Here is a 22247-nt window from a genome sequence, read left to right on the forward strand (position 1 = left end):
ACAGGGACACAAACAAGCTGCATTTGGCATATTCCTCCCTCCTCCCCTCTGCCCCCTCTCAGGTCACAGCATCTCCATCCAGCCACCTGAGCCGCCCTGCACTTGTCTTTCCTCGAATGCCCATTTGGTCCACTGACATCCTAAACAATCTTCATAGATACTGTCTATTCCTGCTCACTCGGCCTTGGTTCAGGCTCTCCTCATCTCTAACATCAACTGCTGCATTCCAGTGGCCTGTATCCTCCTTGAAGGCAGGTGTTTCTTTTATTTTTTAGGCTTTTAAAAAGCACCTTCTTTATTTTTGGCTGTGCTGGGTCTACGTTGCTGCACGTGGGCTTTCTCTAGCTGCAGTAGGAGGGGGCTACTCTCTAGTTGCAATGTGCAGGCTTCCTGTTGCAGTAGCCTCTCTTGTGGAATACAGGCTCCAGGGCACTCAGGCTTCAGTAATTGCATTGCATGGGCTTATTTGCCCCGAGGCACGTGGAATCTTTCTGGAGCAGGGATCTCTGAACCTGTGTCTCCTGCATAGGCTGGCAGATTCTTTGCTGAGCCACCTGGGAAGCCCCAATATCATATGGTATTAGACTATGCATTTTTATGGGATGATTTTTGGTGTGGAAAATGTCATCATCCTAAACAGGCAGCATTTACTTGAAAAGTATAGAAGGAAGAAAGGAAAGGAGGGAGAAGTGTGAGGGATCTTGTAATTCTGTGAGCAATGAGCACCACTTCCCTTTGTGGCTCACAGCCAAGCATCACTGACTCCCAGGAACCTGGCTTCTGTCAGGAGGCCCAGTATTCTAGGCAGCAGGATGAGTGACCCGAATTGATTTCTTCTTTTTCTTTCTGACCTTTACCCTGTTGGTCTGAGAACAAAAAGCGAGTGAAAGCAGATGTTGGGGCAGCTCAGATCCATCAACAGGTCAGGCCTGCCATAGCTGCCACCTGAACCCCTTACTCCCTCCCGCCCTGATGCCTGTGTGTCCCACAGACAGCAAAGCACGCTCCTGAGAAGGCCTCAGAACCCCTGGCCCAGGCCAGATGAGCTTCCAGGTCAAACATAGAGGGCCCAGACTTTAGAATCTGGAGTGTCCCCATGTACTCCACAGATGGGAGTCCAATGACTGGGGACATCAGAAGTTCAGGACTCTCTTTATTTCCTTAGCATATTAGCTTATTTCTTATTGAGAAGTTCAGTATGTAACATAGCAGTATAACCCCAAGGGCATTTTGCAGTCCAGGGGGGTTCACAGAATTGTGCATTTTGTAGTCCAGCGTTTTATAGAACTGATACATACTATAAGCTCCCAAATATCTGTGAATGGGAGGGAGAAGAGCACAGAAAATCAAAAACATTCATATTTGATGTTAGAGTATGTTATGTAGTTTTCTCTCTCTTATTTTTCTACAGCAGCAATTTGCCTAATGATGTTTTGCTCAGATTAATATTAAAGTAAGTTTGTATGCCTCAAGCACACACTGATTGTTGGAGCAAGGCCTCACCAGAGCATGCCAGAAGCCAACCTGGGGTTTGACATTTGGCACATAGAGCCCCAAAATCGATAATCAAGTTTAAAAAATTCAGCATCGATATATTCAAGGAGGTTGGGTGCATGTCCAGGATATCTGCGTGTTGACTACCATCATCTGACGCCTCGTTATTCATGAAGCACTTTCACATAACAATCTCTGGTTTACTATAGCAAGCCCCCAAGGCAGACAGTAGAATTCTTGTTTCACACAGAAGGATTCTGAGGTCAGTGGTGGCCAGTGGTGCAACAGAAAGAAGAAAGATGGGGCAATGATGAGGGTGCACGGAACCCAGGTTTTCAGTCTCCAAGTCCACACACTTCCAATGATCTGTCTTTATGGTATAGTAGGTATATTTCCTTGTGTTAGGTCATCTTTCACAATCCTTTCTAATCTGATGATACTATCTATGATCCCATGTAGTACCCTGAACCAGCCAGAGCATCTAAGGCTCCCTTGAAAAATGTGAGTTAGTGAGATTTCCCTGATGATCCAGTGGTTAAGAATCTGCCTGCCCATGCAGGAGACATGGATTTGATCCCTGGTCTGGAAACTAAGATCCCACATGGCTCAGGCAACTAAGCCTATGAGCCACAACTACTGAGCCTGCAGGCCACAGCTGGAGAGTAGCGCCAACTCGCCACAACTAAAGAAAGCCCACATGCCCCAAGCAAGTGCCCGTGTACCGCAACCAGGACCACCAAAAATAGGTAAATAAACAAATAAGTTTTTAGAAAATATGAGTTAATTATTTTCCCCTGTGATGTCCTGCTCCATCTTTGAATGACAAATGTGAAAGTTTGACACTTCGTTCTTTTTCTCTTCTTAACCCTTGGCAAGAATTGTCTCTAAAGAAAAGTTAAAAAAAAAAAAAAGCAAACAGTGATTAAATTTAAAACGAGCAAGAAATAAATGTCAACATTAAATTAACACCTAGCATTTTTTCTGGATGTATTAGTCGTTTTTCAAGAAGGTCTGTTTCATCTCAGAAAGACTGTCTAGGAAAATGAAGAATAATACTTAGTAAACCAATGAATCATTTCTAATACTGCTTAATACTCTGTTATAATAAAATAGAAAGTGAATAAAGTTCTAGTCCTTAAGCCTAAGTAACCTGATAGCCCATATAATGGAAGTATATGGTTCTCTGGATGTATAATCACGTTACTATTGGTTACTTATAGAGTGCTTCTCTCTCAAGAAGCTCAAGGATTTTATCAATGTTACTATAGTAATTCTCACATCCCCACTTCATGTTGATTGTGGTGTTCCACTTTCTGGAAGAAGAAAACAGCACCCAGAGAAGCAGAGTGGTTCACCTAAGATCACTCAGAAAGTCAAGGTCAGGACCAGGTTTAGAACTTAGGTCTTCTTGTGACAGATTTCCAATCAGCAAAGTGAAAATAGATATACCAGCATCTGGATTATAAAGGCAACAAGCCCATCTGGGTGTTTTAAGTGAAGAGGAATTAATTGCTTACTTCTTTTTTCCTCTTAGAGTCAGAGGTGGAAAGTGCGTGCTAAACCAAACTGTCAAGACAGTCCACAGCAGACACACTGAGGGAGTTATCCATGGGTTCCTGGGGTGGACCAAGAATCTCCTCCTTCTGCTTCTTCCAGAAGGATTCATGGAGACTGCATCTGTCTTATCTGTTTCTTCAGCCCTAAAGAGTGTTTTATTGACCACTGATGACACCTGATAGTGGAAAGAAACCTCTGTATCAGTGGCCATTTAGTTCTACAGACTGGCAAGACCACGTGGAGGACAGGGTGAGCCTCTGTCATTGGTTCTGCTGGAGAGGGAAGAGTGCTGCTGGAGGAAGAGGAGGAGAAGCATTGATGTCCCGAGTCTGTGCGTCAGGACGTGGAGGGTGCCCAGCCCTCACACAGACACAGGAGAGCCCACTGCACATCTGAGCCACTCTGTCTTGACTCCTTTGGGAAGGCTGAGGTGGAACTGAGTTCCAAAGCTTGCAATTACCGGCTTCTAAGAGCCAGCCTTCCAGAAGAGAGCCTGGTATTACCCTAATCACTTCCTGGGGGAGCCCTGGGGAAACCCTCATGATTCACGTATTGTAACCCACAAAAACTCTAGGAGTTATAGAAAGGGAATGTGGCCAGATGGAATTCTCCCTCCCAGGATCTTTAGCATGTGCTACAACGGGACGGAAAATTGGATTTCTTGTCCATGAGAGAGGACTATAAAAGGCAGTTCCCTCTTTCGTCATACACCCCCACCTCTCTCACGCATGGCTCCCGTTAGACAGTTGTTGTTGTTCAGTCTCTGAGTCGTGTCCGACTCTTTGCGACCCCATGAACTGTAGCCCGCCAGGCTCCTCTGTCCATGGGATTTCCCAGTCTAGAGTACTGGAGGGGGTTGCCATGCCCTCCTCCAGGGGATTTTCCCACCCAGGGATGGAACCCGCGTCTCCTGCATTGGCAGGTGGATTCTTTACCTCTGAGCCACAAGGGAAGCCCATTAGACTGAGAGGGGAGCCATCACTTATGTAGCACTCACTGTGTGTAAAACAGTGCGAGAGGTAGGTTTTATGATTACCCCCGTGTTACAGAAGAAGACTTGGAGACCTAGAGAGCTTACGTAACTCGCCCAGGATCCCATAATTGTGTATGGTGCAGCCAGGATTCAGTCCTGGGCAGGCTGACTCCAGAGTCTGCGTGTTAATTCATTACCTGTCCTGCACTACCTGGCCCCAGTGTCCTTATGTATTTGGCTCCAGACTCTGGGCAAGCAATTACTTTCTTACTATAACGTCATTTCTTCCAGTAAATGTGCAATGAAGTATCAGTGAGGTTATGGATTTTTTTAAGGATAAGAGGAATTTTCACCAGGCAAGAGGAGATTAGTTCCACTCGGTAACTCCGTGAGCAGCTCCACTGCTGACATTCAAAGGGCCTCGCCACTCAGGGATTGTAGTCATTTGGTGACCAGCCCCATCTCGCTCACCATCCGACAGCATCGTGATGCTGGCTCTGATGTGGTCCGTCTGAAGCACAGTACAGAAATCAAGGAACCCGTTCCCATTTTGGTGCCATCTAATTTGCAGCCCCATTTACAGGGCTTGGCTTGCCCTAGACATTTGGGGCATAGACTCTGTATCACCAATTATCTACCTTCAAAGTGGCTGTCTTCACTAGAAAGAACAGGCCCAAAGTATAGTCAACAGAGACACGTATAAATCAGTAATAGAGTCCCCAAAGAGGATGGTTTGTTGTTGTTCACTCACTCAGTCATGCCCGATTCTTTTCGACCCCATGGACTGCAGCACACCAGGCTTCCCTGTTCCTCACCAACTCCCAGAGCTTGCTCAAACTAATGTCCATTGAATTGGTGGTGCTATCCATCCATCTCATCCTCTGTCACCCCCCTTCTCCTGCTTTCAATCTTTTCCAAATCAGGGTCTTTTCCAATGAGTCAGTTCTTCACATCAGGTAGCCAAAGCACTGGAGTTTCCGCTTTAGCATCAGTCCTTCCAATGAATATTCAGAGTTGATTTCCTTTAGGATTGACTGGGTTGATCTCCTTGCTGTCCAAGGGACTCTCAAGAGTCTTAAATGATGATGGGTATAAATAAATAATGTTTAGAGTACTTTAAGGGGGCGAGATCGAGTAGGCTGGGATTCTGTTGGCATTGGGGAGAAGGCGTGGGATTAATTAGGGAGTTTATTGAAGCAAATTGTAAAGATACAACGGAGAGGAAGATGCGGTACAGCTGCCTTTTGAAAGAAGGAGAGCACGATATCCCTACGGCACAGCTTGACAAACGAGCACCAGAGAAATTGAAACCATCACCAGTGATGTGAGCACGGCACTTAACCTCCCTGGGTCCCATTTCTTCCATCTGTCAATATGGAGAACTGAGTACTGAAATCCAAAGAACATAGTGAAGCATTTTGAGTTCTTCTGAAGAAAAGCGTCACCATCATATATCCATATATCCATTGGGTTAAGGAAAACCTGTTATTAGGAAGAAATGCCAGTGGCATATGACTCCTGATCTACCCCCAGCACCAGGAACTCAGATGTCTGTTGGGAAGGAAGCAATCGAAAGCATCCACATAGAAAAAAAACAGGAGGCGTTCAGAGCCTTGCAAGTAACATACTTCTCTTTGGCATCATAAAAACAGCTTGGGCTCAGTCCAAGCCTAGTCTGTGCAAGCCCAGACCCACATCTCAAATGACTGCCCATTCCTTGCTCTTCTAGTTGGCGTCAGTCAGTCACACGTGGAATCAGATGTTGCCTTGCCAACGTGACTGATATGTTTCCAGGGGAGCTCTGTTTATGTCTTGATCCTTGTTTGTGTGATGCTCTGTGTTTTATAACTTAAGTCTCCAGGAATTTTTCCCATAGCTGTGCATCATTTCTTATCACCCATAACCAAATATGGCAGCTTTAAAAAGTGCTGTCATTTTCCTCAATTTCATTCATTGTGATATAATCAGGGGTAGATTTCTGACATTGAGCATCTAATGGGGTTTCAGATTCAGAGAGCAACAATGAAAGAATTTTTTTCTCCTGGATATCTCTCAGTTGGGAGACACAGAGTGAAGTAGTCATGAGTGACAGGTGTAGAATTCATGTACGTTTGCCCAGAGAAGCTTCAGGGGATAGAAGGACCCCAAGAGAGGCCCAAACTAGTGATTTTCTGCAGCAGGTGTGTAGATGTAATGAGCATCTTCATCCCCTTCTGGGTCAGTCTATCTCTTTCTGTATCTGCACTGGCTTTTCGGATGATGGTGAAGGCGTGGTTAGTCCGTGATGGACACAGGAATGACTAATGAGGAACTCCAATTCCGCTGTCTTGTGTCCTTCTTCCTGTTACACAATTTACATAGTGATAGGGCCGTACATACTCAAATGGTTTTCCTGTTTCTCTCCTGTTCCCCTGGTCACTGGGCTTTGTCCTTCAAGCTGTTTTATTTTCCCAGTCACCTGAGTGTTCTCTGCAGCTTAACATGAACACACATGAGGCAGAGAAATTGCAGTTGGTATCAGAGGGCAGTTCTCTGGTCTAAGCCACATTGGGAGAGAAATCCAATTTCAAACAGACCACCCCAGGGGGCACTGTCACACTGATGAAGGACTTCAGGATCCAAGAACCAGTGCCCCACTGGCAAAGGGTAAGCTCTGAATTCTTCACTCTGTACCCTCTGGACTGTGTCCTCAGTGGGAGAATAAAATTATACTCCCGAGTGCTTTGGGAATTTGTCTATTGGCTCACTGGGAAGGGATAGAGAACTCACCAGAAGCGCAGTTGAAAATCAGCCACAACTGGGGTTTGTGCAGATACAACAGGGCCTTGCAGCATTGTCTCCCCTGCTCCTTAGATGCTGCCTTGGGAGCAGCTGTTGTTACCTGCAGTTTCTCAGCATTATCTCATGGTCTGGCTGTCCTTGGATAACAAAAGCCCAGAAAGCTGATTGGGATCAGCTCAGTATTGGCATAGATAGCTCCCCTTGTTGTGTCTGGGAACCCCAGTGCAAAATGACATACCTTGATATTGACAGCAGGTTGTGCCATGACTGATATGTCCTTGAACTTGAAAGTTTACTTGTTCGTAGCACTCCTGAGCTTAATACTGGTTTTCTATCCTATCCATGGACCTCCTAGATTCCTGGAATCATAAAGTCATATCATTTTCGATTTAGAATGGTCTTTAGGGAGCATCTGTTCCAGTGGTTTCATAGTAAGTGGAAGAAGCAAGCCTGGATCAAGACCAGGGCAGCAGTGGGAGCTGTAGAGTGGGAACCTGTCTTGAGTGAACAGCCACCAATCAGCTCCAGCTGGTTGAGAATTAGGCCCAACGTGGTCAGATCATCCATTTTTAAAGCCAGAAATCTGGATTTTTCTGCGAAACGTCCTAGTCACTTAATGTTGACAGCTTATCAAAATGAGTAAACCAACAAGCAAGTGGTCTGTGGGCTGCAGGTCACTAGGGTATCACCTTTGATCTAGATCAGCTCCAGTGGAGTCTGGAGAGGGGTCTCACTTGCCTGAGACCACACTGCTAAAGACCAGGAACAGATTCTGAAATTCCTTCCTTCTCATTCCGTCTCACTTTCCTGCAGAAAATGCCTCCCCCCTCTGCCAGAGTGTGGTCCCCAGCTTCCTGGCTGGTTCTTGGCTCCATCCTTTGGCTCCCATGACTCTGCCTGGCCTAGGAACAACCATGTTTTCCCGCAGTATCGTGGGCTGCATCAGATGCCCTGGGCTTTGCGTCAGCAAGCATGCATTTGAGTCCCAGTTCTTCCACGGAAGAGCTGTCTAACCTTGGACACATCTCTTGAATGCCCTAGGGCTTTGATTTCTTTCCGAATACAATGAAAATAAGAATCTGGGCACTTCACAGCACCCAGTTTGAGGTTTACATGAGAAGGTCTCACTGTATGTGAGATCACCCTGCAAACCAAAAACCAAGGATGCCTATCAAATTAGTATCCTCGTAAGAAAGACGTGAGTGGCAGAGAGGGGGCTACATGTCCTTGGACATCAACAGCTCAAAGGTGCTTCAGAGCCCATCCACGCTGCCCCTGGAGGACATGGGGACGCATATAACGGACACTAAGGGCTGTTCTATTGCCCAGCACAAGCCTTCTTAATCCTAGGAAGTGATGAGGCCCTGGGCCGTTCTTTAGTTTCATCTACTGAGTTAAGGGCTATGTAGATGTTTCAGAGCAGACCCCTCTACACCTTCAGCCCCTGTGTCATTTAAACCAATCACCCATAACCCAAGGCAGTGCAGTCTGGGCCCATTCCCAACTCACCAACCCCTCTGCCCTCCCCTGCGCAATGGCCGTGCTGACTGAATGCATACTTGAATTTCGTTTCTGTCTCCATTTCCAGGGACGCAGACCTGGCTATTTCTCCTTCCTGGACCCATTTTCTCCGGGCGTCTGGCTCTTCATGCTTCTAGCCTATCTGGCCGTCAGCTGCGTCCTCTTCCTCGTGGCTCGGTACTGGTTTCTCCCCTTCCCTGTCCTCACACCGCCATCTCGTGTCCACCTCTGGGAACTGCATGGGCAGGGGTGGGGAGCAGGAGGGGGCGGGTGGAGAAGACCTTGGTGCCAAACCAGAGGAATGGGAGACGGGCTCAGGACCCGAGCCACTCTGCCCGGCTGTCAGCCGGGCACTGCCCGTCCATCCATCTACGTGCCCGTCCCCTGATATGCACAACACAGACAGGCGAGCTTGTCCGATTTGTGCCCCTTGCCTCTTACCCCTCTCATTCCCCGGTCTCCAGCTGCCTTGGGAGAGAGAAGAGGGGAGGAAGGTGGTGGGAAGATTACTCTGATTAAGTGCTCTGCCTTTGGCTGCCCTGGCATCTGTCCTCGCCAGGACCTGCCGCAAAGTGCTGAGTGACAGGAAACAGAGCCTGCAAATCCGGAGTGGGGAACCGGCAGCCTCGGTGACACAGGCGAGGGAGACGGCCTCCTCTGCAGAGGGCCTGGCCCTTCCCCAGCCCGGTCCGTCTGTGAAAACACAGCTGCCTTGTTGAATGGAGACCATGCAGGGCGGGCTGGCAGCAGCAGGGCAGGATGGAGAGCACCATTGGCAAGCAGTGCTGAGTTGAAACGCATGGTCCCGATCTGGGGTCGGGGAGGACAAGAAACCCACCCCCCATCTCCCTGGACATGAGAGAGTGTCCCTGAGCCCAGGAAGAAGCCAAGGAGCACCCCAGGAGGATGCGCAGAGAGGGTCATTTCTCTCTGAGGCTAAGTTGGGCTTCAGAAGAGCCCACTTACTATCCAGAGGCAGAGCCAGCTCCCGTGGTTCAGGGTCATTCGTACAGATCCCTGCTTCCTGCTCAGAACTCAGCTGATCACCTCAGAGGAGCCAAGACCCACTGAGATTGAGAGTCTAGGGGCCAACAGTGGCTCTGGTCCAGCCATCTGCTCTCCTCCGCCTCGGGTCTACAGGGGCAGCGCTGGCCTATTCTGAGGTGAATGGTCCACCTCTATGCCGTGGGGTCTTCCCCAGAAGCACGTCTATTCATTGCTCAAGGGGAGCCTGTGGTCCCTCCAGCTAGAAGATGGAGCTCCCAGGAGGGAGGTGATGCATGTATAATTACGGGTGATTTGCATCACTGGGCTTCCCTGGTGGCTCAAAGGTTAAAGCATCTGCCTGGAATGCAGGAGACCTGGGTTCAATCCCTGGGTAGGGAAGATTCCCTGGAGAAGGAAATGGCAACCCACTCCAGTACTCTTGCCTGGAGAATCCCATGGAGGGAGGAGCCTGGTAGGTAGGCTACAGTCCATGGGGTCGCAAAGAGTCGGACATGACTGAGCAACTTCACTCACTCACTCGTTCACAGAGGAGACCAGGCTTTCCTGGTGGCTCAGGTGGTAAAGAATCCTCTGCTTGCAATGCATGAGACCCAGGTTCAATCCCTGGGTCGGGAAGATCCCCTGGAAAAGGAAATAGCTACCAACTCCAGTATTCTTGCCTGGAGAATCCCATGAACAGAGAAGCTTGGTGGGCTACGTTGGTGGGCTCTCAAAGCACAACCAAACAACTAACACACACACACCAGGAACCAACACAACGTTGTAAAGCAATTTCCCCCCAGTTAAAAATAAATTTTAAAAAATGAGAATGGAACCCCAAGGATCTTTGGAGTACAAACCCCTGGGGCAGTTCCCAGCCTGCCCAAGAGGCATGGCATCACTCAGTCCATGCCTCTTCCAGTGGAGATCAAAGCAGGTTCAAGAAGTCGTTCCTGACCCCCGAGGCCCAGCCAAAGGGGGAAAGGCCTTGCTTACAACCTGGTCATCATCACAGGGTGCTGCGTGTGCCGCTCCGGTGCCGCCTGCCCCTCCTTGGGCCTGTAGCCATGCCCACTGTCAAGTATCTGTTGTTAGTGTCTACTGGCAAGGCGCGGGAGCTGGCACGCCATCTGACATTTCCCCTCTGCACTTCGCTGGGCTGTCTGCGGCTGCTCACAGGAAGCTGTCTGCCTGAGTCTCGGCTCCGCTGCCCTGGAATTCTCTCTCGTCCCCTTTGATTGAGCCCCTGTGTGTAGAAAGTCATGGTTCTCCGGTGGCCTTGAGGGCCTGGAAGTGGTATTAGGGCGTGGCTATCAGATACATACACACACACACACACACACACACACACACACACACACACAAGACTGCTTCACCCTGCCTGCCACAGCCTGAAGCTTTTCAGTCAGCCCTGGGGGCTTAAACAGCCCCTCTCTCCTGCCACCCACATTCATACACACACACTGCCACCCCAGGATCCAGAATTAACAAAAAGATTAACCAAAAAATTGTACTAGAGGTCTGATCATACATCATATATATCATACAATATGTATATATATATACACACACATACACACACACACAGATATACAGGCCACTTGATATGAAGAGCTAGTTCATTGCAAAAGACCCTGATGCTGGGCAAGATTGAAGGCTGGAGGAGAAGGGGACAACAGAGGATGAGTTGGTTAAATGGCATCACTGATTCAATGGACATGAATTTGAGCAAACTCCAGGAGACAGTGAAGGACAGAGGAGCGAGGCGTGCTACAGTCCAACATGGCCTTAGCAACTGAACAACAGCAGCAAAATACATATAATTTCCTATATGAGTAATATCTGAGGGTAGGGTAATCTGGCCCAAGGCAGTAGCTTTCAAACTGAGTTCCTAGGGACGTGGAGGCTCCTGGTAGGCGCAGACACGTGGCAGGGCGGTAAAGAGGCTAGGCACACGTTGCTCTGTGGCCTCAGCTCATCTTCATTCAGACCAGCTCCACTTTTCTCTCTCGTATATTGTACTTCTGGGTAAGGTTTTAGAGGGGAAAAGATGTTTGAAAACCACCGCTCTATGGCAGCCACTCCCAAGCCAGCTGCTATCAGAGTCATTCAGGGAGCTTTAAAAAAACTTGAATGTCTAAGTCAGATCATCTCAGAATCTCTAGGGATGAGGCCTCAGGAATCTGTAGTTCTGAAGCTCACATCCAACCACCCATAAGCTTGGGAACCACTGGGGTGAAGCCCCACAGGTACGATCCAGCCCCACAGCCCCTGGAAGGAAGGAGGACGTATGGGGGCAGGGGCCAGAGATGGCACACTGGCCTTGTAATCAGAACCAAGTAGCAGTGCAGGAAATGTGAACCATGCAGCACCTGCAGACTGGGCTGGGCGAAGGGACAGGAAGGTGGGGGAAGATGATGACATCGCGTGAACACGCAGACCTGCCCTTCTTGGCCTATGTCCAGGTGCGTTTCCCACATCAGAGCTGAAGGCTTGGTGTGGGAGGCATGCTAGGGAAGAGGGAGGGCATGAGTCTGGTGGGCAGGAAGTTAGGGCATCAGAGACATCAGAGGTACCACTGGGAGAGAGGCCAGCGTGAGCCTGTGAGGGACAGTCGAAGGAGCCTGTGTGCCTTGTCAACCCTATGTGCCCATCACACTCATCCAGGGAGCCCTGAGACATGCTGAGGCCCAGGCCATATCTGGACAAATGAAATCAGAACCTCTGGGCATGGAATCCAGGTGTTGGCATTTTTTAAAAAGCTCCTGGGTGACTCTGAAACACAGACAGGGTTGAGAACCAGAGCTGGAGGGAACCACTGGGGCCAGTGGTTTGCAAAGTGTGGTCCCTGGACCAGTGGCATCCCCTTCTCCCAGGAACCTGCAGATTCATAGGCCTCACCCAGACTTAGCGAATCAGACACTTCAGGGCTGGGGCCCAGCGATCTGTGTTTTCACAAGCCTTCTTGGTGATTCTGATGTCAGTCACATTTTGAGAATTTCCACTCTGGGCTGAGAGTTTTCAATCCACGGCTCTGTGGGGCCCTAAGATTCTCTCTGTGGTCACTTCGGGGAGACAAAAAAGACAGAACAAGCAATTCCCAGCCATCCACCCCCATGACTTGATTTATTTTGAAAAAATTAAGATGTTTATTTGATTAAAGAAAGTTCCAAAACTGCCAACATAGTCCAACAGAAGGGAGCTTGCTTGCCCAAGGCCACAGGCAGCTACAAAGGTCCAGAGGTCAGGCCAGGAAGAAGAGCACCCCCACGCCCCCAGCACCCCTTCTTCATGCCCACCCTCCACGGTGCTGATGTGTGTTCCTTTCTCCCACAGACTGACCCCCTACGAGTGGTACAGCCCCCACCCGTGTGCCCAGGGCCGGTGCAACCTCCTTGTGAATCAGTACTCCCTGGGCAACAGCCTCTGGTTTCCGGTCGGGGGCTTCATGCAGCAGGGCTCTACCATCGCCCCGCGCGCCTTATCCACCCGCTGCGTCAGTGGCGTCTGGTAAGATCCTGGGGTCCTTAGATGAGCCCTGATCCGGCTTCCTGCGGGCAGGAACCTCAGCTCCGCCCTCAGACAGCCTCTGCCAGCTCAGAGGGCTGGTGGGGTGGGGTGGGGGGAGGTGCAGTGGAGGGTGCTGTTTGTGCCATCTTCTATCCTTCCCCTTTCCCCCGCCTTGGAGATGCGGAGAGGAGCCAAGGCACAAAAGGAGACCCGGTGAGAAAATGCCATGGCAAGGCAATTATAACTTCCTGACCTGAGAATGACTGGCATTTGAGAGGCAGGGCCTGAGAAGTCATGTGCAAATTTGTGCAAATATGCACAGTGTGTAGCAGGAAGTCCTGGCCCTCCCCTCACCAACCCCAAGTCACATCACTCCCCCTCCAGCAGCTTTCTGGAGCTCTGTCTGCTCCTGCCTCTGGGCCTGCCAGACATGTCCACCTCAGCAGGTGTAGAAAAATGCAAGCTCTTAGTGGCTCAGAGTTGGATGGGACCTCAGGGTCTAAGTTGACAGCAGGTCCACAGGGCTGTTGGCCAGCTCCTTCTCCTCTTGGATTAGGCAGGGCAAAAGGAAGAGGGTGAAATGATTCAAGGTGTGGGAAAGTTTGCTGAAAATTTGGAAGAGCCACATAAATGTTTGAACTGATCATTGCTATTAGACCATTCATTTTGGGAGGAAATGAAATATCGATGTAGCCTTGAGAGGCAAGTTCTCCGTCCTCACTTAAAAACCCACCGTCGGGTTTGGTGTCACAGCTTTTAGGACTTATAGGCTTCATTCTCTCCCCTCCTTCTCAGCCTGTGTAAGCTGGAGGAAAGGGGAAGGGATGAGGATGCTGGGGATGGTGGAGCATCTGGACAGTTACCTGGGAGTCCCTGGACTGGGACTGATCCTAGCAGGTGGAAACACAGCCGGGACTGATAAGTGACAAATACAGTAGGATTTAAATTGCTGGGGCAGGATCCTCACCCATTATCACATCCAGGCCAGGAGTCACTGAGCGTATCACCATGGGGAGCCGGGCTTCACATTCCCCGGCAGAAAGACCTTGGCAGGCACAGTTGCAGAACCCTCTAAAAAATCCAGGAAATCTGGGCAGAGACCCGGAGATGAGATGTCAGCTGCAGATTTTGATCCCTTTCTACCTGGGCTTTTCCTTCCAAAGGGGCATGTTACCATGTGGCGCCAAGTGGGGCTCCATTGCTTGCTCCCTTAACCTGTCAGTTCACACCTCCAGGAATTCCCTCCCCTAGAGGACATCTGCCCTGGTGCCAAGGGGACCACCTGTCCTGCAGGTTGTTGACTCAGCCCGCTGGCTCAGGAGGGCTTTAAATAGCTGGCCCCAGGTGGCTCGGTTACCCAGCTCCCGAGCGTGTGTGGGAGGGAGGCTCGGCCCTCCCCAGCCTGACCCAGGGGTGTTGGTGTGCCCATCTGCCTCTCGGAGCTCTTGGTTATGAAATCACAGCCTCAGTTTTTTGGCTCCCTGGAGAGTGGGAGGTCAGAGGACCCGGCCTTTGTGACTTAACATGGCATCCTCATCCAGAGCAAGTGACAGAAAATACCATGTCTCTAACAAGAGTGCCAGCTTCACAATAAAATGCCCGTTTGGCACAGGAGCAAGGCTCTGTTGACCCCTCTGGAGGGAGCTTGGATGTGATTTGCTTTCTCAGCAGAGGCGATGGGCTTGCACTGAGCTACTTAGGCTCTTGGAACTGTCCCCTGTGACCAGTGGCATAAACAGCCACATGGCTGTCCAGGGTGGAACAGATGCCAGAGTGTACCAGTGTGGTTGAGGGAACCTCCCCAGCCAGCTCTGAGGTCATGTCCATACCCAGGGCTCATTAACCCACAACAGTGGGTCAGAGCAACTTCCAAATGCTCACCTCCACCTGGGGAGCACTCACCACCACCCCCAGCCTCCTCTGGGGCAGGCTCATGAGAAACAACTTCCAACAGGGTGTAAGAACTCTGGCAGGAGCAGGAAAGCCAATTTGAGGATGGAGGGACTCCTGGCACTTACAGGTCACCAGTAGGGAAGGTAGACAAATGATTTTCATCCCATTTGTGATGAAATGGGACTATCTCTACTTGTCTCTGTATCTCATGCTCATATCATCCTTTACAGATAATTAGTCACTAATGACATGTTATCTGATCTGATCCAAGACAAGTAAACCAGGCATTATTAGGGTGTTCAGTTGCTAAGTCATGTCCAACTCTCTGCGATCCCATGGACCGTGGCCTGCTGGGCAAGAATACTGGAGTGGGTTGCCATTTCCTCCTCCAGGAGATCTTCCTGAACCAGGGATCAAACCTGAGTATCTCGCATCTCCTGCACTGGAAGGTGGATTCTTTACCACTGTCCCATCTGGGAAACAAAAAGCAGGCATTATTATCCCCCATTTATTAGACAAGCAAACAACCTCAGAGGAGTTGTGTAGCTTTCCCCCAAGGTCTCACAGATGGAATTAGACAAAGTCAGAACTAAAACCAGATCTCTTACTCGTGGTCTGGGGCATGGATCTGGTGGGCTGGCATGTGGATGTGCCTGTCAAATTGATGGGTGCACCTGTCCTATCACTCCTGGAAGAAAGTGCACAGGCCAAGGTGGGTAATGGGTCTTCCTGCTCTTGCAAACCCACCTGCAAGCTGCCCTGCCGCAGCCTGTGGCAAACACTGTGCCTTCGTTGGCACATGTCTTCATAATGAATTGAAGCCTCATTAATTCAGACTCCACTGATTCAGAATTTGGTGATTTGCCAGCCTCAGTTATGCTTACATATATCTTTGAACCCCTATAAACAAATGGATTAGAAAGCAGATCCATACTGCTGACCAGATGGTAGAAGTCTTGTTTAACCTACTTAAGTGAGCAAACTGGTTTTAATGACTTTAGCGTGTGTGCTGCCTGAGTTGCAGAGCTATTCTAATTTTAAATGAGTTCGATCTACCCAATGAAACAACCTTCCATTTTGAAATAGCATGACCTTTGTAAGAGTGTTTTCTAATTCCAACTTCTCAGTGGCTCAAAGGTGCTTGTCATCAGTTTGTCTTGAAGAGCTCCTGCTCTGACGATTTGTGGAACTGGTTTTAGAATACGAATTTCTCCACATGTTACTTGGCCACGTGACTTTGCTCCTTTGAGCCTCGGTTTCCTCTTCTGTAAAGTCACAATAAGAATTTCACTTCCCTGAGTTGTAGGGAGCACAGGAGCTGGAGGGTGTGGCTCTCCGTGGGTGCACAGTACATGGTGATGCTCCTCTGAAGGTCAGCTGCATCGTGAGGGGACAAGGGGTGGGGGAGATGTCCCAGCTGTAGCTCTGAAGAGAGCCCCCAGAGCCGACACCCTTAGCTCATTCACTAGCTCATTGCTCACCGTCTCCCAAGCTGTTTCATGTTCACAGACACACTTCTTTTGAGTAGCAACCCAATAATCACCTCCTTTAGGAAATAAGAGAAAGAGAGCCATGATCTTCTTCGAGGCAACCTCCCAAGCACTGTTCGTTTCTGTTGAGATCATGTGCCCTGACTCCTTTCTCTTCCCCAACTAAGCTGAGGGCTCTTTCAGAAGAAGAGGGTCACCTGCCCTCTCCCATGTCACAACAGAACTGGGGATGGGGGCTAAGACTCCTGGGGGCACCCGGGCAATGATGACTTCCTGGTCTTTTCCTGCATAGGTGGGCATTCACGCTGATCATCATCTCATCCTACACGGCCAACCTGGCAGCCTTCCTGACCGTGCAGCGCATGGATGTGCCCATTGAGTCAGTGGATGACCTGGCTGACCAGACTGCCATTGAGTATGGCACGATTCACGGAGGCTCCAGCATGACCTTCTTCCAAGTAAACCCATATGGTTGCTCACCAGCATCGGGAGTTGGGCAGGATAAAGTTGAGATGTTTGTCTGCTGGAGATAAAAACATCTCTCCTCATCTCATCCTCCCTTTTGAACACCTAGTTAGGAGGTCCTCATGGGGCTCATTTTCCCCCCTGCTCCCCAAAATATCCCTGGAACCAGGTCCTCAGAGCATTGGGTTAATGCCAGCCTTATCCCTGAGTGTTGAATGATTAGTGCTGCTTAAGATGATTTTAGTGATTGAAATGTTTTCTAATTGCAATAGTTTCATATTTATTTTAATAAGCATTAGAAAAAATATGTGGTGAAGCTAACCTATACTTTTACTTCTATTACTGCCTAGGATGAGGCTAAAGCATGCTTTAAATTTTTTTTGTAGGGTAAATTTTATTAGTAGTGCTTAGACAAAGCAAGATTGGAGTAATCCACTAATGAAGGAAGTGTAAGGAACTTTAGATTAAGCTGGACTGGTTTCACTGATCCTAGACTATATAGATCTCAGATGGGGACCGTTTTGGCTTCTCTGAGTTTCCCTTGCAAGGCTCAGGAGAAGATCCTGCCACAATGCGTGTTAGCTGGCCAACCAGAGCTGGGCTAGACCCAGAAATAGTTTGTGTTGGCTTGCAAGATCTCTAGGGAAGCAGATTTCCCTGGAGTCTGTGATTGTCTAGGCAGCCTATGACCCAAGAAGTTCATTTTCACATGAAACAAGTCCAAGGCCTTCAGTGTTCTGTTCCCCATACATGTCTCAGAGCTGCTGGCACAGGGACCATGAAGGCATCGTGCAAGCATAGGGTCTGGATAATCCCCCAGAAATCTCTGTCTCCTTATTTGTACCTGAGAAGCCAGCATTGGATATGTGATTGATGGACTGGTTCAGAGTTGATAGAATAGGGCTGACATTCTTCCTTTGGGTGATGTCTCTTAGAAGTCCAGAATGAATCTGAGCTCGCTGCCTCCCAGAAGGAGAGTGGAGGATGCAGCCAGAATACCCATACTCACTTTGGTCAGTGTGTGGAGGTTGGCAATGGAAGACCCCTTGAGGGTGGATGAGGCAGATGCGATGATCAAACCAGTAGGCGGAGTTTGCAGCACCTTCAGATCCTGTTCCTTCTCTGTCTTTCTGTGTGTGTGTGCGTGTTGTCGCTCAGTTGTGTCCGACTCTGCGCCCCATGGACTGTAGCCTGCCAGGCTCCTCTGTCCATGGGATTCTGCAGGCAAGAGTACTGGAGTGGGCTGCCATTCCCTTCTCCAGGGGTTGTCTTTCTGTAAGAGGTATCAGAATCACAACACTTTCCTGCCACTGGGCAGTGGCAGCTGAGAGATGAAAGGGAACAGGTTCTTGAATGCAAGAAGGGGACTGAGTAGCGGAAGGACCAGGATTTGGGGGACCACTTGGATGCTCTCCCTCTCCAGACCACTGTCTCCTTTCACTACCCTCAACCTGCTTCCTTGTGTTCTTTTCCCAGAATTCCCGCTACCAGACCTACCAGCGCATGTGGAATTACATGTACTCCAAGCAGCCGAGCGTGTTCGTGAAGAGCACGGAGGAGGGGATCGCCAGGGTGCTGAATTCCAACTACGCCTTCCTGCTGGAGTCCACCATGAATGAGTACTATCGGCAGCGAAACTGCAACCTCACTCAGATCGGGGGCCTGCTGGACACCAAGGGCTATGGGATTGGCATGCCAGTCGGTATGCAGGAGAGGATCAGCCTCTTCGGGTAGCTCCACCCAGGCAGGCTCAGGGCAGCTCAGACCACTGAAGGCAGCCTTCACGTCAACAGCCCCTGTTTCTAGAACCAATTTCTCAGTGACTTGAGGCGGGCATTCTCAAGGTGTTTTTTTTTTGTTTGTTTGTTTTTTAATGCAAACCCTCATATTTCACGTCATCAGGGATCAGTTCTCAGTCCTTAGTTATTGAAAGGTTAACTGATTAGCTTTTTTATAATTGCGTTTATTTATTTCTGGCTGTGCTGGGTCTTCAGCGCCGCTGAGACTTTTCTGTAGTTGCGGCGAGCAAGAGCTCCCCTCTAACTGTGGTGCATGGGCTTCTCTTGTCATGAAGCACAGACTCTAGGGCACACAGGTTCCAGTAGCGGCAGCAAGTGGGATCTTGCCAGATCACGGATAGAACCTGTGTCTCCTGCATTGGCAGATGGATTCTTTGCCACTGAGTCAGCAGGGAAGCCCTTGTTAGTTATTAATTGCATGCTTACTAAAGGGCTCTCAGATGCTCCTGGTGGATTCTTTAGGCCTGTTGTTCTCTCCCCTTCTGCTTCCTGCTCTTTGACCGTTTCTCGGCTGGCTGACATCTCTACTAGTGGTGGAAGGGAGATGGTAGGACTCAAGTGAATTAATTTTGCTATTAGTGTCCATGGTGAAAGGTGTAATATGAAAGGGGACTGATGTGATTGGAGGAGATGGCTTTCAAATCATCTGTGGCTCTTATGGATCCGTCTACTCTGAGTCAGCGTAGATAGCTGAAAGTGAGCAGGAGCGCTCTGATGTAGCCCTGAGGAGGCTAAAGAAGTTTGGCTTCCAGAAAAGCATCCCAGCTATGCCTTCTAAAGGCAATGCCTGCTTTAGGCCTTCCCTCGCCGATGACTCCTTCACCAGAAGGTGAGGGGGAGCATGTTAACTGCTCACCATGGTTGTAGCGGAGGTCTGGAAATGTCTCCCAAGTGTTCCAGACACATACCCTTCCCCCAACACCATGGAGAGTCATGTGGCACAGGGCTGACTTCAGACAAGGTTGTCCTGTGCGAGGCAGCAGGGAAAGCAGCAGGAATGGAAGAAATCAGATCATGTGGGGAAATTGCTATACAGTGCATGCATCTTTGCTGTGATCTTGCACAATTCTTCCTCTCTCTCTTTTCTTTCTAGTTGATTTACAGTGGTGTGGTGGTTTCAGGTGTATAGCAGAGTCATTCAGTAGACATATATATTTTTCAGACTCTCTCCCTTTATAGGTTATTAAAACATATTGAGTAGAGTTCCATGTGCTATACAGTAGGTCCTTGCTGGTTATCTATTTTATATATAGTAGTGTTACACCCCTTCTCTGAATCATTACATAACTCAGAACTCTGTAAATTACGGGGCTTGTGTCTTGTGAAGAGCATGGCTTTGAGGCAGGCAGATCTGGAAATGCACCCTGCTTCCTGACTGCAGGACCTTGGACAAGTGATTTAACCTCTCAGAGTCTCAGTTATCTCATTTTAAGGGGAAAGTCGCTCAGTCATGTCTGACTCTTTGCGACCCCATGGACTGTAACCTGCCAGGCTCCTCTGTCCATGGAATTCTCCAGGCAAAAATACTGGAGTGAATTGCCATTCCCTTTTCCAAGGGATCTTCCCAACCTAGGGATCGAACCCAGGTCTTCCGCATTACAGGCAGATTCTTTACCGTCTGAGCCACCAGGGAAGCCCATCTCATTTTAAAACCAGGTTTCTAATACCTAACTCAAAGGGTTATTTTGAAGGTTAAACCTAATCATCTGGTCTCACCATGGTATCTCATCACACTTAGCCTGTTTGGGGGAACATTAGACCCTCCTCATCTTTTCCATCATTCCCTCTGTTACGTGATCAAAGCAGATGACTTCTTAAAGACTGCTCAGAAACCAAGCCCAGGAACATAGGCAGTAACATCATTCAACTCTTGAACCCTGTAATTTCTGACACTAGTAGTTCTATAACCCAGAAGCCTCACTCAGGGCGCCTGCATGCTCTCCACTTAGCATCGTATTTCATGGAGTCCATTAATATTACAGATCGTGGGCCCCTTTGAGAAATTCACTGGTTGATATTTTGTTTCAAGATGGTGGAGTGAACCGCAAAATGAACCTAAGTTGCACCTTGATAATACTCTAGCAATTTAACATATTTAACTGAAATGTCAAGTGTTTCAAAAGTTTTCATAGAGGAAAAACCTATAGAGAGTTGACAGGAAGCTGACTGACTAGAAACTCTCATCGATAACCAACGAAAAGGGGAGGGAAGTGCGTTGGTTCTGTGTCTGAAGTGATGCTGTTTCCGCTTGTATTACTTTGATCTTATTCCACCTGCAAGGTAGATGTGGTCCTTCCCATCCTAGAGGATAGAACTGAGATTCAGGGTTGATAAGTTACTTGTCTAAGGTCACAGAATAGGTGGAGAGAGAAACTGGGCTTGAGCCTAGGATGCCTGTCTTAAATCTAGCATTTTGCCTCCCAGACCATGTGGACAAAAGGGTACCCAGCTCGACAGAACAGGATAGATGGGGAGGGTGAACTATGAGCTAGCCCAGGTTGTCAGGCTGGGAAGAGCACTGCAGAGTCGATTGATAAGACAGAATTTAGGTCCTAAAGATAAGCATGTGTGTCCTTCTTAAGTGAGAGGTAAGGGCATAAACAAATAAGCAATGTGATTGGACCCAGGAAAATTAAGGGAAACGGAACAAGGAATGAGATGGGTAGGTACTTTAGGAGCTAAGTAGGCAAACACGGAGTAAGCAGAATAATTCTTTGCTGGGGCCCTTGGTGTGCTATAGAGATTGGGCTGAAGATGCCTTGAAAACTGCTCGAAATGCCTTGTCGGGTGGATACTTGTTTCTAAACCTGGAATGTTCATTAGTCTCACCATCTAACACCATCTGTTAGTTCAAGTAGCGATTCACTTCAGATGTGTGTTAAGTACCTGCTATATGTGAGGTGCTGTTGACATTCACCCAGTTTGCGTTCAGTGCTGCAGGCCTGGGGCTTGAATGCCCAAGCATAGTTGTATCTATAGCGAGGAAGTTTCTACCTATGCAGTCATGGGCTGTTAGAGTCCTAAGAGATCTGGGAACTCATCTGATTCCTTACCTGTCAAAGGGCAGTCCATGGCCCAGCGGCAGGGCACTGCCTTGGAGCTTGTTAGAAATGCACTCTCAGCCGCCACCCCAGACCCACTGAATCAGAGTCTGTGGGGGTCAAATCCCCAGGGGATTCCAATGTGCATGAAAGTTTGAGCACAGGCATCTATTTGTTCCAGCTCCTGCCTGTATGCTTCACCAGAGCCCTTTCCCCTAGACCATCTGTCCACAGCAGGCCTTCACAGAGCTTAGACAAGAACCTGAGTAGCTTAGTTGCTTTCCAGACTCTTGGCAGCTTCTTCTTAATGATTTCAGACCTCAGCCTGGGCTGGGGCATCGAGCTTTCCATGGTTTCGTTTAAGCCTGTTTCTGTGATTAAATCTAAATTCCGGGACCAGAGCTCCTTGACGGTATTCCATTTGAAAATTAAAAAAAGAATTGCACTCAACTAAGCCTTCGGTTTGAGGAGGTGGGGGGAGCGATGTAGACAGGGTGGTGGACAAAGTCAGGGCTCTGGGGCACCCAGCGGGCAGCTGTGAGAGTTGGGGATGCCCCAGATGGGTTCTCCATGCAGATAGAGCCACCCCTCTCTCTGGGTGGCTCTTCTCTTATTGGTGGCTGCTCCTGGTAAACAGTTGTTGTGTGTAATGTAGTGAGAGTTACAAATGGCAGAGAAACTAATTTAAATAAAGTAGAGAGTAGGCAGCTGATGGACAGCAAGGTTTGTGTCACAG

At 48.9% G+C, this 22247-nt stretch overlaps 1 protein-coding gene and 1 non-coding gene across 2 annotated transcripts in view; both read left to right on the plus strand.

Moving 5' to 3' along the window:
* The window catches only part of GRIK4 (glutamate ionotropic receptor kainate type subunit 4), a 349453-nt gene that overhangs the window by 304852 nt on the left and 22354 nt on the right, over positions 1-22247 (plus strand). The window contains exons 14-17 of the mRNA XM_040257795.1: positions 8394-8503; positions 12650-12823; positions 16499-16664; positions 18148-18373. Of these exons, the coding sequence (XP_040113729.1) occupies positions 8394-8503; positions 12650-12823; positions 16499-16664; positions 18148-18373 (676 nt within the window). The remainder of the gene's footprint in view (positions 1-8393; positions 8504-12649; positions 12824-16498; positions 16665-18147; positions 18374-22247) is intronic.
* On the plus strand, positions 9641-9712 carry TRNAS-GGA. The gene has a single exon. It is a non-coding gene; the product is annotated as a tRNA-Ser (tRNA).

The sequence above is a fragment of the Oryx dammah genome, unplaced genomic scaffold (assembly GCF_014754425.2).
Source record: "Oryx dammah isolate SB20612 unplaced genomic scaffold, SCBI_Odam_1.1 HiC_scaffold_17, whole genome shotgun sequence".
Taxonomy (NCBI): domain Eukaryota; kingdom Metazoa; phylum Chordata; class Mammalia; order Artiodactyla; family Bovidae; genus Oryx; species Oryx dammah.